Source organism: Acomys russatus, chromosome 17 (assembly GCF_903995435.1).
Source record: "Acomys russatus chromosome 17, mAcoRus1.1, whole genome shotgun sequence".
Classification (NCBI taxonomy): Eukaryota; Metazoa; Chordata; class Mammalia; order Rodentia; family Muridae; genus Acomys; species Acomys russatus.
Window position 1 is genome coordinate 19,273,465 of NC_067153.1, and position 18,234 is coordinate 19,291,698.

General features: G+C 39.8%; 1 protein-coding gene across 1 annotated transcript in view; it reads left to right on the top strand.

The window, feature by feature from the left end:
* The window catches only part of Adcy8 (adenylate cyclase 8), a 216,771-nt gene that overhangs the window by 160,920 nt on the left and 37,617 nt on the right, over positions 1-18,234 (top strand). The window contains 2 exon segments of the mRNA XM_051159596.1: positions 1,835-1,924; positions 11,519-11,691. Coding sequence (XP_051015553.1) covers positions 1,835-1,924; positions 11,519-11,691 — 263 coding nt within the window.

The following is an 18,234-nucleotide window of genomic DNA, read 5'->3' on the forward strand; positions in this document are numbered from 1 at the left end:
CAGGGAGGCAGAAACAAGCAGATCTCTGTGAGTTGGAGGCCAGCCTGGTCTACAAAGTGAGTCCAAGATAGCCAAGGCTACACAGAGAAGCCCTGACATTAAAAACCAAATATTTATTTAGTATCAGAATCTACCTGCTATGTGCCATGCACTGAAGAAGCACTATCACATATTTTTTGTACTTAATCCCCACATAACCCCTATGAGGTAAGTCTCATTTATCCCCCACTTTATGGCTGAGGCAACTGAGGCTCAGAGATATGAAATAACTTACTAATAAGGTCTGTCTGACTCCATGACCCATGCTCATCCTAATATGCTAAAATGCATCTCTGGGAGGAGGGCACAATGGTAAATGAAAATAAAATAGCTGTCATTTATTGTCACTATGTGCAACAGGTGGGTATTATTCTCCACATTTGATGGATGAGGAAACTGCATTAAGAAAGGTGGAATATCTTGTCTATGACATTCTAAAGCCTCATGTTTGATGCAGCACATAGAACTCAGATGAGACTCCAACTGCCATAATTTTTGTGGTTGTTCTGATTTGATGGTCCACATTTCAATGCTTTTGTTTCCTCTATATAGTTAGATCACGGAAGCAACAGGTATTTTCTGTATATATACAGTCTGTGTTATCTGTGGCCTAGGCAGTTAGGTATTTTAGAGGTGCTTGATCTAACACTGGTCATAACCTTGGCATGTGGAGACAGTCTGTTTGAGTCTATCATGTTGTGATTAAATGTATCACGGTGCCCTTTGGGCCATGAGATAATGTCCCTGAGCAATGAGTAACTCAAGCTGTAGATTTTCCCAGCTGTTGAGATCTGATTTGGAGGCTTAGACTGCCTCTAGTTCACTGTTTAAGTTTTGTAGTTGACCTTGTTATAAATGGAAAAGAGAAACATGAAGGGAAGACCATTGTCCCATGATGTGGTCATCTGATGAATGTTACAATGAGCGAAGCAATTCAAATTGATGCATGCAGAGCCACTGACCTACATGAAGTGAAATGGTAGCTAGGGCATCAGTTCTTGATGAAGTAGATTTGCTGGGGCGCAGCATTTGGAAAAGACTCCGATGGCTCTAAGTTGAGATCACTGCATCACTGCCGTGGCAGGAAGCTAGGAAGTTTTGGAGTCAGATACACCTGCATCCAGTTCTCAGTGCTACCCATCACCAGCATGGTGGCCCTGGACAAGTTACTTTACTTCTCAGAGTTTCATATTTCTCGGTTGTAAACTGGGGATAAAAAAAGAGCATCTACCTCACAAGTTGATTGTGGGGCTTTTTGAACAAAGTGTCTGGCACAGAGGAGGTTTTCGCCCAGTAGATGTGACAGTGGAAGGCCAAAAAGCCTTCAGCAGTAACGTCTGCCGTAGGAGAGATACTCATCACTTCGATACTAAAAGTCTTAATAGAAAATGAGCCCCTTTAGGTCCCTTAAATTCTCCCCACTTGGATCTGGAGACAGTCTGGATCTGGAGTCATCCCAGACCTCTTCCTTAACTGTCCATCTTTCTTCTGTGGCCCACAAACATACCCCAGTATCCCCCAGTGACAGAGCAAACAGCCTTCTTAACCTAGTTTCATGACTGACTTGCAAAAGCTTTCTCTGAGCCAGTGGTGTTTTTTTTCTCTTTAAAATAAAAGAGGTGAAAGAAACTGATGCCTCCTCCTGGCAGGCAAGCTCCTCTGGGCCCTCCTACCCCTGGCTTTGGCTGAAGGCCAACAGCTGCTAGCACACTGCTCCGCTCCCAACACTCACACTGACTGTTGTTCCTGTGTCTTTTTGTTTTTTGTTGTTCTTTTTTTTTTTTTTAATCCGCAGCTGTGGTGTGATTTTGACAAGTCGATACCTTTGAAGAACCTGACTTTCAATTCCTCAGCTGTGTTTACAGATATCTGCTCCTACCCAGAGGTATTTATTTGCAAGCTCCCATTGGTGAGAGATGGATGAACATCTCCATCAGCTCAGGGGCAAAGAACTGGCCACAAGGTCTTAGAGACTGCTACAGCACCCATGTTCCTCCTGCCTCTTTCTCTTTCCTTTCCTCTTCATCACTGCCTTTCCTTCTGCCTCTATCCTGTTTTTCTATCTTCTTTCCTGCTCTCTGCTCTGCATCTTTTCCTTAACCAGCCTTCCCTGCTTCTTTCTCTACTCATCTTCTCCCTTCTTTCCTTTTCCACCTTTCCCACTATCCATTAATCTATTTCTTTTGTCTCTTTCCATCCTAATAATTTTTATCCAATCTCACCTACAAATCCTGGTAGGAGAATGTGTCAGGGTCTCTAAGATCAACTATGTGTCTTGCTCCAGCAGTGTTAAAGGGGAGGGAGAGAAAGAATGGGAGGAAGAAAAACAAAGAAGGAAAGGGGAGAAAAAAGAAAATAAGGGAAGAGGAAGAAAATAAAAAACAGATAAAGGACAAGAAAGAAAAAGAAAAGAAAAGAAAGGCAGAAAACTACAGCTAAGCCTATGTCAAAGTGGTAAGAGAGTTTACAGGGAACCACTGGGTCTGAGAATATCCCATCAGGATGCCTGTCATCACGTGCATGCTTAGCCCTCTCTTGGCTACAAGGCCACTTAATAGTCCATAGGGCTTAGGGTCAGTCTACAAGATCTGTTAGTCTAGATCTGTGTTTATAAGAGTAGAAACTCCAGGTCAGGACAGGTTACAGCTGGTAGCCCCGGGAGACCCCACAACTAATCCCATATTATGGGACCACAGGTATACTTATCTCTGAAAGGTGGCTTACTCTGAAAGCCCTTCAATGGGTGAGATGAGAAAAGGCTCTAGGTAGTCTCTGTGCCTAAGAATTGGACTGACAACCAGTGAATCCTCCATGTACACCTATAAAGACTGTGCTAATGCCACCATGTTATAATAATAAAGCTAGAGCTAGTGATCAGAAAGTAGCCTGCTCGGTCCTGCTCTTACCTTCTTGCCTTGCTTCTTTCTCTTTTAACTCAATTATAATGGCTTGGTACTGGCACTTGTAATATAGCTTCCTTAGTCTTTATCCTATTCTAGAAGGAAAACAGACTCTTCCTGGGGATGTGCAAGGATGGATGGAGAAGACCACACTACCTGGTTCCTCTCAATGTATGAGATTCTACGTGATACTAGATTCCTAGTAACTTATTTTGAAGAGCATAGAAAGTATCCTATCATTGAGAGGAAAGGAATGCTCAAACATGGGTAGTCAGAGCTAGTCTAAGCTGGACTTTATATCCAAGCAAATCAGTCATAACTTTCTCTGGTCTGTTTCTTCATCTATGAAATGGGAAAATGAATACCTTTCTGTCTATTCACTTACAAGTGCTTAGTTGCTGACATGTGTCTGAAAGGAAGAATGTGTTCATGGTATGCTCATCTGTGTCCCCTATAGCTCTAAGTCAATATTCTATACTTGAACGTACATCGGAGCTTCAAGTGTCAGGACCACAGCATTCACTGAATTTTTTTAGCTCTAAGAAAGAGGTGGTCATGCTTTGTGATCATACATTTTTGTCTCTGTGCCTCAGTTTCAGGAAGTATAAAATAAGGATAAAAGTAATTCTTACTGGGCAGTTATGAAAATTAAATAAATGGAGGACAATACAGGCGGTAAACTTTAAGCCCCGACCCAGATCTAGCCAACGGTCAGAACATTCTCCACACTTGAGTGGAGAGTGGGAAATGACTTTCTCACGTACTCTTGTGCCTCACATTTGACCATGTCCCCTGGAGGGGGAGACCTGGTGGCACTCAGAGGAAGGACAGCAGGTTGCCAAGAAGAGACTTGATACAGGGGGAGGTAATCCCCCTCAGGAACAGTCATAAGGGAGGGGAATAATAGGAAAATGGGGGGGGAGGGAAGAATGGGAGGATACAAGGGATGGGATAAACATTGAGATGTAACAAGAATAAATTAATAAAAAAAAGAAAAATAAATATTCATATAAACTTAGGGAATGCTTGACACAAATAGGATCTATTTATTAAATGCATTATACATTATACATTATTGCATTATACATTATACATTAAATGCATTATACAAATGCAATATACATTAAAATAAGCATTCACAAATGTAAAAAATGTATTCATAAATATATTCTAAAATAGAAATGCAATTCAAAAGATCAAATGAACATAAAGTGGAGATTTAGAGTCTTCCTCTATAACTGATGAATCATCTTACTTAGGAGTCAGCAAACTAAGTCAAAGAATTAATTCTTCAGCTGTGATGAGCACGTGACTTGATCTACAGTTTGCCACTTCGGTCTGCGTAGCTAGGTTTATCTCTAGGCTCCTGTCTGCCAAAGTAGAATAAATTAGACTTTCAGAAATTCTGAAGGCTTAATCTAGCTCTGTGCACTCCCAAAGGTATGTTCCAAAGCAAAACATGCCATTTCTCTGAGCCTTGGTTTCCTCTGCTATAAATATGATGTTTGCACATCATCCTGTGAGAAACCATGCCTAGTTGAAAGCATGCTACAAAATTGGATGATCTGTTATAAACACAAAGCTGTTACACGATGCAAAAAATAATAATAATTTAGCTCCAAATTGGAAGCCTGTCACTTGCTGGAAAAGAAGATAAAGAAAATCAGTGAAAGAAGCCATGTTCCAACTGAGTGAGAAAAAGACATTGGTTTATATAAGGCATGTAGTTCACATGTGTGAACCAGAAGGTTGTCATTTCAATACCTTCTTGTGGTTTGCAGGAGGCTCAGAGGAAAAGCCTATATCAGAATCAAACCTCTATACTTTGGTTTCTGTCTGCCCAAAAAGATCATGTTTGTAAGAGAGAGTAGCCAGGGCTTGCTATGGAATAAAGGGTCCAAGAGAGCAAGTTCTCCAGTAGAGCTTTGACTCTCTGCGTCCTGCATCCTAGAGTCACTTTTTTGAGTCTACCCAGTCTTCAAGCCTCTCCTTCCCACCCCATCACACACACGCGCACGTGCACACGCACACACACACACCACAGTGGCATCATCTTAGTACCCACACACTATTCTTTGTATCTTGATCTATCCACTTAAGACATGTTTCAAACCCCTTCATATTTATAAAATGTTTCAAGAGTAGAAGACAAATATTATAATGTTATTATAAAATTACCCTAAAGACTAACCTCAGGACAGAACCTACTGTCTACTTAACAATGTCTAAGATAAATAAGGCATCCTTCTGATGAATAAGAGGGCAAGGTCTCCATCGCCACCTGGGACAAATGGAAACAATAAAACATAACACATGAAACAGTATCTTTCAAGACACTAAACACCTAGCAATGAAGAGGGTGACTCCCAAGAGGTAGGAGGCAAATGGAGTGAGTCCCAGCATGGTATGGCCTTTGTTCAGACCATGCCTCAGAGAAGGGAATCCAGCTGAGACACCATGATTTCTTCCCTTGATAGTAGACAGAGAAGAGTCAGGAGAGAGCAAAAGGGCTTCAAGGTTGCAGAATATACCACCACAGAGGAGAGAATTGAACAGAGAGATTCAGAGAGATTCAGAGTATCCAGTTAGCACAGGCACAAGAGAAACTAGAGACAGGGAAATGAGCATCAGAATGAATTAGTATCTGCAACTCACATGGGCTAAAAATAGTGTGTGTTCCCTTACTGACTAAAACACATCCCAATCCACCAGACACTTGGCAGTGCAGGGGCTAAGGCCTCAGTAGTTTAAGATATCTTTTCCTAGATTATATCCGGTTCTGATTCTTGTTTTTAAATACTGTACATGTAAATTACAAAAAAAAATGAAGTTATGTTCCTGTGGTCTTCTAAGATCTCAGAATGAATCTTGAAAACACTCACAGGAATTTAAGAGCACCCAGGATTTAATAAAAATACAGTCACAGTTACTAGCAGCCAATCAATGATGACCACACATTAAAAGGAAGAAACTATGATTAATAATGAAGGGGTGGGGAAATTAATGAATGGAAATCAAGACAGAATTGGCTGTATATGTATAATATGAGACAGATAATAAAATGATCATTATAATTTATTCTATATGTCTAAAAACTTGAAAGATGTATATAGAGTTCAAATGAAATATTTGGAAGTAAAAACTTTGAAATGTAAGATTAAAGCTACACTGGAAGTAAGGTAGTAAGATTAGACATTATAGACCAAAAAAAAGAGTGAAATTTATAAAAAAAAATAGTATTAGAACTATCAAAAATAAATTACAAAATAAAACTAAAATTAAAACCAAAATTAAGACCAATTTTAAGCAATGTAACACATACATAATTTGAGTCCTCTCTCACATAAATTTTTTAAAAGGCAAACTAAATAATTAATGGGTATTTTTTCCAAATTTGATGAAAACTATAAATCAAAAGTTCCCTAAACAAATACCAGACATAAGAAACATTAGATAAAAAAGAAACATTAGATACACACACACACACATACACACACGCACAAGCACACGCACACACAGAAATCAGATTGCTCAAAACTAGTAATAAGGAAAAACAAATATTAAGTGAGCAAATCAGGAGTAGATATACTAAACACCAAAAATGATAAGAACCACAATATAATTTATAAAAGGACAAACATGACTATTCAAATTTAGAGTAAACCAAAATATAATATTGTAGCACAACATGAAACACACACACACACACACACACACACACACACACTGCTTCCTTCCTACGATAACTCGGTCCAGTAACCAGCTCAGAATACTAGGTCACCAGTGGTGACCCCTAGATTATGGCATCTTCATTCCTTGAATGTTCACAGAACTCAGGCTGAGATTCAGTGGGAGCAGCTTCATGTTTTGCCTGCACACACTTATTGTAGTGCTGGCCACATGATCTAGAGTTGCTAGAGATCAGGTTGTGTGTGAGTCAATTAATGTATGGATAATTCCTTTTAACCACAGAGTCTTTTGAAAGCTGTCTTCTTGATTTCTTTCTTTCCTGAAATGTGATTTGAGGATGACATGGGTTTGGGCAGTCCCCAGATGGGCCCAGAGAGTTCAGTCTGTCTGATTTGTGTGTGTAAATACTCTTTTCCTTCTCCAGTTGTGATGGTGTAAAGTTCTTCTTGCTCCTATTATAAGAGGAAAACATTATGTGTTGCCAAGGTAATTTATGGTATGCTATGATGATGTCATAACATGAATATTGTGCCATCCAGTTGGAGCAGAGTAGATATTTAGTTAGCGATTGTGTTAATCAAAGCATGCTTCAGTGGCATGGTTGACCCTCAGTTAACAATTATATTAATGAGTGCATGCTTTCCTGTGTAAAGAGTTTGGTTCATGCTGACAGAACCCTTTATACTTGTCAAGCCATGTGAGTCCAAGATTTTCAGACTTAAAGGAATTTGCTTTATTTGTTATTTCCCAGGTCAGGGTATCATCTAAGAGAAGGGAGACTTGAGTATCCAGAAATAGAAAACTTCTCCATGGACATACCCTGTTTCTTAGAACTGATGAAAGAATAGCATCTAAGCTTAAATCCTATTAACTATTAATAACATGGGATATAATAAGCCATTCCTGAGTGCTTTGCATAGAATATGTACCCAACAAGTGTTTGATTGTACTCACTATGTATGCTCTTCCCCAGCTCACCCCTGAGACAATATACATCCTCTCTTCAAGCTTGCCTTTGTTTTACACTGAACTCACGTAGCATTGCACCTCACACTGCCAACTTTTGTAATTGTAAATCTAGCCCCAGCTCATTCTCCATCCAGAACTGCCTTCATTTTCCTCACATGCCAATGGATGCTGCAACATCCAAAGATTATAAAGGTCAAATTATTTTATTATTGAGGTTTTTCTGCATAGATTGTCTCATTCCTTTTACCTAAGACAATTGTGGGTTTTTCCTAGGACAAATACTTTATAGTATCATAGTTATAAAACTTATGTATGAGCAAACATTATAATAGGATGATCTGATATAGTTTTAAACAGATTATACATCACAAAACAGTTGCGATTGATGCTACAAATCTATTCAGTGACTGAGTGTCCCTAAATGCTGTTGTACTGATGGGCAACAAAATTGAAAACAAAGCACGGTTTTCACAATCACCTCCACAAAAGAGTAACATACACTGGATTCCTTTGAAATGAAAAAAGTTAGTACTCTTCTCATACACAGAAAGTTGAATTCACATACACATCCTGGGGCAATAATAAAAGTACAGAGACTATCTTTTGCTAGACAGAAACCCAGTAAAAAGTAATGTGGGGTCCAGAATCTACCATATTATTTTTAAAAACATAATTTGTGAATCTAGACCCAAGGAAAGAGGTTTTTATAGTGCTTCCCAAAGCTGTAAAGCTTCTGGAGCCCCCCTGTTTTCCTCTGATTTATTTCCTGGTCTCACGTCCCACCATTCATTCAGAGTAGAAAACAGATAGAGAAGGTAGCTCTGAAGGTATCTCATTGTCTCTCATGCATCTTGTATTTAGCACTTCCAGAAGTCTCAACTTTAAAGTAGAAGTTTAGCTAAACCATGCAAGTCAGTGAGTTGATTCCTTGTTGTGGAACTGAGATAAGAAGCACCTGCTAACACAAATGATTGAGACCATAAAAGAGAAAGTGTCTAATCCGCTGTGAAAGTATGACTTCAGATGCTGAGTGTATCTTCATAAGGCCAGGTGGAGAAACCAGGAAGACAACATATATTGTGTTGTCCTGTGTTACCGACTCTCCTTATGATTAGCTGCATGGGTATTTTTTCTTAATCAAAGAAATTAATTCTCCTGACACCCTGCTCCGTATACTCTGGAATTTAGGCTATTTTTGTCTTCTTCTTTGCTGTTCATCCCTTAAGATCCAAAACAAACTCTCCTCTTCTGTCTCTTTAGACATACCTTCTCTCCATGAAATATGCTTGCTCTGTACAACTGTCATGGCTGGTCACATTGCCACCAAAGTACATTTCTATTGGCATTTTCATGTCTGCCTCATATTTATCTTTTTACTATGATTTCCTCTAGGGCCTAGCCATTTCTTGTTTCTTTTTTTTTTTTTTTTCCTTGAATGCCTACCTACTACCTACCCTGATTACAATGGCCATTCAATAAATATCTACTGCACTTTTTATTCAACCATTCTTCCCAAAAAAAATTCTTGCTCCAATAACACAATAATTCAAACAGATTGTTATGTAATGCATGATTTATAACTTTAAGTGACGTAGTCACACAAGACCCTGTGCTATTCTGAAGGCAACAATGAACCGAGACCATTTGGATCTACTTTTTCTTCCCCATGGCCTGTGTTAAAATGAAGAGCTGGGCGTGGTGGCACACGCCTTTAATCCCAGCACTCAGGAGGCAGAGGCAGGCAGATCACTGTGAATTCGAGGCCAGCCTGGTCTACAAAGTGAGTCCAGGATGGCCAAGGCTATGCAGAGAAACCCTGTCTCGAAAAAAAAAAAGAAAAAAAAATGAAGCATACTGGAAGTTTCTCTGGATGGGAAAAATTGTGCAGAATAAACCCTTTTGCGTTTGGTCTCTTCACAAACAGCTTCCTGAACGAAAGCATCATGATGAGCTATATAGAAATCTTGCCAAAGACGTTAGAAGGCAGCTGAAGATTGCTTATCCTCACATTAGGTACAAGGTTTGGTAGTTAACAGACAAGACAAAGGAAGCACCAAGTAAAAGCCTTAAGAACAGAGACAGTTTCAGGCTCTCTTCTGAGCCTGCCCCATGTGTCAACATACAAGGGGTTGTCCCCAGTGAGAAATCATCTGGAACACTGTCTACTTCTATGTCTTTATATTTGTGAAAAATGTTACATAAGTGAGCTAGTACCACTTAAGAAACTGATACCACTTCTTCGATACCCAGAGAGTTTTAGAAATTGTGAACTGTCTCCCCATCCATCTAAAAGCTGCCTACCTATATAATAGAAGAGAGAAGAGGCTGTGTACATAAAAGGGCTGTAGCGTTATCAAATGCCACATCACCAGTGGAACCATACTCATGCAAACTGGCCATATCTAGATGATCAAGACCCTTCTTTCTAGCTTCAGGACCAGAAACAGTCGATTTGGCACTATGTCCTTTGTCTTCTTAACCTATACAATGAGAGCTGTGAGTCTCATCCTGAACAGTTTCGCTGAATACTTCAAGAAAAAAATATATGTTCAGATTTTGAGATCAAAATGGGCCTTTGACAATATGTACTGTACTAGTCACAATCTAAGCCCAACACCTGGAATATGCCACAGTAGTTCTGTAAAGGAAATAGGCCAAGGTGCTTCCTATGGAATGCTGAAAGCTGTTTGTGTAGATGCTGGGAGATGGCTTTGCTATTCAAGTTCTTGGGTGTATCAAAATTCGTAATTTGAGAAGTAATGCTCAGCACAGAGTGGAAGATGTCATGCTAGTCTCTGGGGGGTACAATGTAGGTTGTGGGTTGCTTCTCAGAGGAAAGGACACCCTACATGTGAAGAGTTGTAAAGCTCACTTCACCCACTGAATGAGATTTGAGCAAAAGGCCACAGAGATGTGAGAGATGGATTTAGGGAGGTAAAGAAGAGCTACTGTGAGAGCCTCGGAACTCTATTGTATGGGAGACAGAAGATTTTGAGGGTTTGGAGAGCCAAGAAAGGACATCTAGTGAGGAATAACATGGTCAGATGGGTGTTCCAAAAATTCTAGGTAAAGGAAGAATGAATGCAAGTGTGTGCTTAGGGATACTGAAGGGAGTAAACCGGGTTATATGGAAACAAATGGAGGGTAGGGGCAGGATTGCTCAGTGGCTAAAGGCACTTGCTACCAAGCCTAATGGTCTGGGTTCAAATCCTAGAACCCACATGGTTGTCCTCTGACTTCCACATGTATATTGCAGCATTCATACACATATACATACATACTTACTAAATAAATGTGGGGGTTTTTATTTTAAAACAGTTCCCAAGCTTTCTCCTAGAATTAAAGGAAGGACAGTGGGCAGAGAAAGCTGGTGGGTGTGAGAGCTGTCAAGGGAGTAAAGCAGAGCCTAAAAACTAAAGATGACCAACGGTGGGACATGGGGAAGAAGGGCGTATCAAAGATAAGACTGAGAAGGTGGAGAAATTTCTGAGTCATAAAAAGCCCAGCCTGCTCGTCAGAGGACCGGGTTCTATTTCCAGCACTCACATGCAGCTCACAACCATCTGTAAATCCAGTACCACTAACTTTGACACTATCTTCAGGCTTCCATGGGTACCAGGCATGAATGTAATATGTGTACATGCGGACAGAACCCATAAAACTCTAAAATGATAAAAGGAACTTTTTACAAAGATGAGACAGGAGGGGAATAATGTGAATGATGCTGCCACTCATAGAGACATGAGGCAGAGACCCAGAAGCAGGAGAAAGAAACATTCAATTTGAATTCCAGGAGGCCCCAGACCTCTCAGGGGAGATGTTCAGAAAAGAACTGTCTAATGAGGCGAGTGGGCAGCATAGCTAGGAGAGAGACCTCAGAGTTCGCTGTGAGTCTGACCACTTTTGTTCTCTGTTTGCAGTACTTTGTCTTCACTGGGGTGTTGGCCATGGTGACCTGTGCAGTGTTTCTCCGGCTTAACTCTGTGCTGAAGTTGGCTGTGCTGCTGATTATGATCGCCATCTATGCCCTGCTGACAGAGACCGTCTACGCAGGCCTCTTTCTGAGTTATGACAACCTGAACCACAGTGGAGAGTAAGTGCCCACCACAGTGTTTATGTACCCAGCTGTCGCAGAAATGAAAACACTGGGCAAGTGATAGTCATTACTGAAATGGATTCAGCTCAAACATTGTCCAGCTTACAAGTCTAGGAAAAATCTAATTTTCAACATACGAACTATAGGCTACTTATAATAATTATTCAAATTTTGCACCAAATCCGATGATGTGGTATCTTCGACTTCCTCCACACCTAATAATTAATTTCCTCAATATTAGCAATTCTAAGGCCTGTGGGATCTAATTTTAATTTAGCATTAGCAATATCGGTAACGGGAGTCACTGTGGACTGAGCATTTACAATCCTTCATCCTTATTTCTGAGATATAGAAAAATCTAAGAAGTGATGTATAAGCCAAGATTCCTTAAAGCACAGAGCCTAAGGTAATGTGTGGGTGCTGCTACAATTCCAGGAGCATGAAAGTGAGAAGCAGACAGGAGAGAAGAGGGCGAGGGCCAATGATGTAAGCAGAGCAAGTTGTCGAGAAATTCACCTGGTGCCTTGGAAGGTCCACTCACCCAGCTACTAGAGACGTCAGCAGGGATGGAGAAAAGTGCCTCAGAGCAGCATAAGGGACAAGAGTTTGTCTTCTGGCTCCCTCATCGTCTTCCCCCTTTGACCACACTTTAATCTCTAGATATGTTTCTGTGGACATTACATGAGCTACTCAACAGTCAGGGTATCACACCAGATCTTGTCCAGAGAAATAGTAGAAAGAACCAGGCATTAAATACCAAGCTGCCTGAGATCAAGTAAAGGAAGCACATGTGCCTAGCTGAGGACAGAATAAATGTCAAATACTCTGAGAGGATAAAGGCCAAGGCAACCCAAGAAATCTCCAAAAGTGTCTAGTCTGCATGTTCATGAGTCATGAAAGTAAATAATAACAATCAACAATATTTATTTCATATTAAAGAACAAAGTATATCAAGCACTGTTCAAATTCCCTTACCTGTTACTAATATTGTCTTTCTCCCGAGAACAACCAACTAATTCACTGAATAATGGAATTTTTATTACTGTTGATTTTTTTTCATTTTCATGCATGAGTGTTCACATGTGTGGGGGTGTACATGTATGTCATACGTGTATTTGAAGGCCTGAGATTGGTGTCGTAAATTGTCTTTTACCTTATTTATTGAGGAAGGTTCCATCAATGAAATCCACTACAATGACTGGTCTCACTAGCCAGCTTGCTATGGGGACCCCTTTCTCCACTGTCCAAGGCTGAAATTACAGGCAGACTGCGATGCTTGCCCAATAATTACATGAGTTTCTGAGACTCTAAATGCCAGTCATCATGTGAGTAGAGCAAATGCTTTAACCATAAGCAATATCCTCAGTCCGAAACACTGGGTGTATTCATTCCAGGTGCTTAGCATCTGTATCTGTGAAATCTAATGCTGTTTTTATATTTGTGTTGTTGTCATATAGCGTTGTATTTTAAGATCCACATGAACTGATATCTATAGATGTAGTCTATCTTGCCTGAAACCTGCCCATACTCTATAATGTCAACATATCAAAATATCTGTTATTCTTTTACCTACTAAGAGAAACACAGGCTCTTTCTAGTTTTGTCTACACATATCTCCTGGAGTTTTATGTTTAAAAAAACACTTGATGAATTGTACATTAACCAATTTCACTGCTTGACAACAATATCATATTGCCAACTTGCTCTCCAACGTGAGTCTAACAATTTTTCTATCATAGGTAATTGCCCTGTTGCTCTCTATTCTTGCCTTTACTTTTGTCAGACCTTTGAAATCTTACTGGATTTGTGAAAGTTTTTTTATGGCACATGTATCATGCATGTGTGTGTATATACATGTGTGTATGTGTACCTGAACTACACACACATACAGACATAAACACACGCACATGTGCGCACACACACACACACACACACACACACACATACACATACACACACAGAGGCATAAGCACACATGCTCAGGCACACATACACTTCCAGAGGAGCCCAAGCTGGCAGCAGATACTATCTTCAATCTGGCTCACTTGCAGAACCCAGAGTACTCCTGTTCTGGCTAGTCTGGTTAGACAGTTTCACCCTGAGAAGCCTTGTCCCTGAGTCCCCTGTCTCTGACTCCCGGGTGCTGAGATTACAGATGCCTGACACTTTTACCCAGCCTTTTTTTTTTTTTTTTTTAACATAGGTTCTAGGGACCCTAACTCTTGTCCTTGGGCCTGTGTGAAAAGCACTTCACCCACTGAGTCACCTCCCATACCTGTGCTTTACATCCCTGTTTTCACTTACAGATCTCTAGATATAAGGTGCAGAGTTCCCTTAGTCACCGTCCATTGCCTTTAACTATGAGATCATACAAACTCTTTGCCAATTTCCCAAGAAACTGGCCACATTTTTCCTTCTGAATTTACAAGATTTTGCATCATCTTTAATTGATAAGCAAGTTATATCTGTTCATGTTGAACAATATGCTTTTATAAATGAATGTTTTATAGAATAGCCAAAGAGCGCTAATTAACATGTGTGATCTAACACTTATTTCTGTAGCGAGGACACTTAAAAGTCCACTCAGCACATTTCCAATCACTATATACACAACACACAATACACTGTATTGACTATAATCATCATGTTGTGCAATAGACCTTGATTTTATCCCTCTGGCCCATCAAAAAAATTTACATCATTTCTCCAACACTTTGCAATACCCTTTCCCAGACCTGGTAAATGTCGTGCAACCCTCTACTTCTGTCAAGTTCAACAATTTCAGACTCTACATCTAACTGAGAACATGTAGTCTTCCTGTGCCTGCCTTAATTCATATAAGTTTGTCTATATTGCAACAAATAACAATTTTTCTTCTTTTTAAAGGTCAAATAGCAATCCTTTATATGTGTGTATATTTTACCCATTAATATTTTGAAATATACTTAGGTTGTTCACTCATTCACTATATGATTATTAACAATTCTCCCCTGTTTCCAGATAGTAGTGTGCTATGCATGTATACCCTGTGTTCTGTGTGTTTTTTCAACTTAATCTTCAGCATTGATGGAACCAGCAATGTCTTAAACCTTCACTACAGACTGCTTTATTAGAAAGGCATTTCCCATCTCTAAACCTCCGTCTGCCCACAGTTAAAGCACAGTCAACAAACCTCCCATTGCATTGGTCAGCAAGGACAGTCATCATAACATGTCATGAACAGGGCTGAGTGACTTCTTCCTGAGAGTTTGTTTCCTTACTTCCATCTATCTGGACAGCATCTTACTGGACCTTCAAATGAATGGGATCAGAAGAAGGGGCCTTTACCTTTTTTATAAGTGCATGAGACGTATTGGGCCAAAACCCACAGTGTTATAACTTCATTTACTTCATTTACCCTTAGCAATCTCCTTTTAGACCTATCTCCACAAACAGTTATACTGAAGGTAATAGATAGCTTTAACCAATGAAGAGGGGACACAGTTTGTTCCATAGCATTACCCCAAGACTACTATGAACTTCAAATGTGCTTATCACATAGAAAATTCATTCTTAGTCTCTCCTCTTTCTGAGGAGACAGGTTTATGGTGGAATTGCTATCATCATCATCATCATCAGTAGTAGTAGTAGTAGTATTGTGTTTGTATTAGTATTTGTTTTTAGGAAAAGTTAGTAACTTCTAAGTAATAATTGTGAGAGCAAATATAATTCCAAACTCATGGCTGATAGTCAAGTCCTTCTCTCAACTACACCCTCTCTAAAGTTCAGCCATCAATTAGTCTTGTGTTGCCTCATTCTCTGCTCCCAACAGAATTAAGTTAGAAAGAAATGAAAAGCACAGTTGGCCTCAGTCCCAGCTGAGGCATATGTCAGAAGACACTGTGTTCCGCTGGCCGTCACAGGCCGTTGGGACTTACCCAGTGCTTTAGAAGCTCATGCTCATTTGGGACACTTCTGCAAATTGCTCCTGGCAGACTAATTCTAAAATGTGGTGGTAGCAAAGGAGGGGCATTCTGGTCACTTCTCAATGGGTATGGCCCCAATACCCAGGACTATTTTCTCCCATACTGCTTACTTGCCCACCAAATGACAACCTCCTGCCTCAGTAGATGATGCTGAGCCCAAAATAGGAGTGGCTTCATCCCTAGTATCATGTCAGTCACTAGACACTAATCACCCTCAGCGCTCCTTACAGGAAGCACTATAGTGAATTGCTTAAGAGTACCAGTTTGGGAGTTAAGGCATCTGGATTCACACCTCAGTTCTTCCACCAGCCACATGTGTGAACTTGACTAAAAGGATCAAACCTAATAAGCATTGGCTCAATGCTAACATTTGTTATTAGACATGGCCTCTCCATTCCACAAGTGCAAGGATTCTAGGAAGTTTCTCATTTTCATTTCAGAACTTTGGTTCCCTAGCTGGTCTCCCAGATCCCATTCATAATGAACCCATCCCAAACCCATCTTATCTATGCCAATTTTTTTTCTTCAAATCCTTCAGTGGCTCTCTGTTACCTTTGAGAAGCTTAAAGCTCATCTGTTTGCTGGTGATTTCTGACATCTCCTTCTGTACTGAATTCTTCAGTTTTGCCCCCTGAAATTCTACAGGTTCTATTTTAGCTGGTGCTTTAGCATAGGGGATTCAAATACTGTTGCCTGAAGGACCATCAACATCTACATCTTCCTTTGTTGATGTGTCCATTTTTGGAAGTCCAGCCTTACAATCCTTAAGACATAATCTCCTTGGTGACAGCCTTAGTTATTATTCCTCACTTTCCACTCCATTGCCACACTAACTTCTTCATGTGGCAGTCATGAGCTTCCATGTCTTCCTTTTCCATTACAAGAGGAGCTTTAGTGGACAAGAAGTGTTGCTAGGGTTCACAATTTCTTCGCTTAATATTTTCAGAATGCAATAGGCAATGAAAATGAGTGAGTACCTAAAAGAAGCATTAGCTCACTTGCAATCACATAACAATATTGATTCACAGTAAGTCTACACTCACCTACAATGCCTATACTTTTGTCACCATTGTACTTAAACTGTGTGTACCTCATTCTGTAAGCACAACTTGCCTTTGTACTTATTGCAATGCCTCACAAGTAAGGTCACTCTACCTGGCTACACTTTCTTCTACCTTGTTTGCGATCATTTACTATCATTATCCTCTGATAGTTGACATCTTGAAATATAAGTAAAATGCTAAACTCCACCCAGGCATTGTAGTAGAGGTCAGAGGCCTAAATTAAGTCTGGCTTTTGCTTCTACTAACCAGCAGCCATATGGATAATTTAGGAAAGCAGTACTCTCTGCTCATTGGGAGCAACAGCTTTCTCAGGTCTTGCAATAACTACCTCAATATCCACTCTGAGTCCTGGAAATAACAATGGTAGTAACTGTCCTATCCTCTGCTTCCAGAAGAACATCAAAGGCATTTATTTTACTTCAATAAATCTCCTAAGATTTATCATCCACCTGTTGTTACAAAATAGATCCTCACAAACAGAACAACTTGCATCTCTGCCTGTCTGTTTGATGTCTGACTGCAATCAGAGGGCCCAATGTTTCAATGCCGTGATGTCACCATCTTTAAAAGCTTAGTATTCAATAAAGAGCTCCTTTCATTTTTATTTTGAGCAGTCATGGTAGAGGTGAGAAGCCAAAAGCCAAGGGATATTCCACATACAGGATAAAAGCCAAAGAGTAGTCCCCTGCCATCACATAAACTTAACCTTCTTTCCAGTCTGTCTACCTGCTTTAACACACACTACACTTCCTGAAGAGAGCTTTGGATAGGCCCAGAAGATTACCTATGAACAAGATACAATTTAGTCTCTTTGGTAACTTAAAGGAAAATGATTGTAAGTAGATGTGTACAGAAGAGATGTATACAGGAGGGTATCATAGCTAAGTAGGAGAAACTATGAAAGTTTTAGCTGATAACTGTACTTCACTGTGCACTAGAAATAGAAATAACAAGATGCTATTTGGACAGACATTATTATTGCTTCCCTGTTTTTGATTCTTTGATAGAATTTCCCAAGTGATAAGTCAATGTTAATATGCATGTACATATAAAGTCTCAAGATACTTTAGAGGAAATCAGTTTTATGAGGCTCGATTTATTAATTGTTTATCTTAGTGTCTGAGCTGTTGGCATTCTGCTCAGGAAGTTGTCTCTTGTGACAATATATTCAATACTCTTCCTCACTTTCTCTTCCATTCAAGTTAGTGTATCTGGTTTTTTTTGTTGTTGTTGTTGTTGTTGTTGTTGTTGTTGTTGTTGTTAGGTATTTGATCCACTTGGACTTGAGTTGTGTTCAGGATGATAAATATGGATCTATTTGCATTCTTCTACATGCAGACATCCAGTTAGACCAACACCATTTGTTGACGATGCTATCTCTTTTCCATGGGTTTAGCGTCAGTGTCAAAAATCAGCTGTCCACCACTAACAATACACTACTATATTTACAGACAGGAACCTAGCATAACTGTCCTCTAAGAGGTCCCCCCAGCATATAATTGAATCAGATG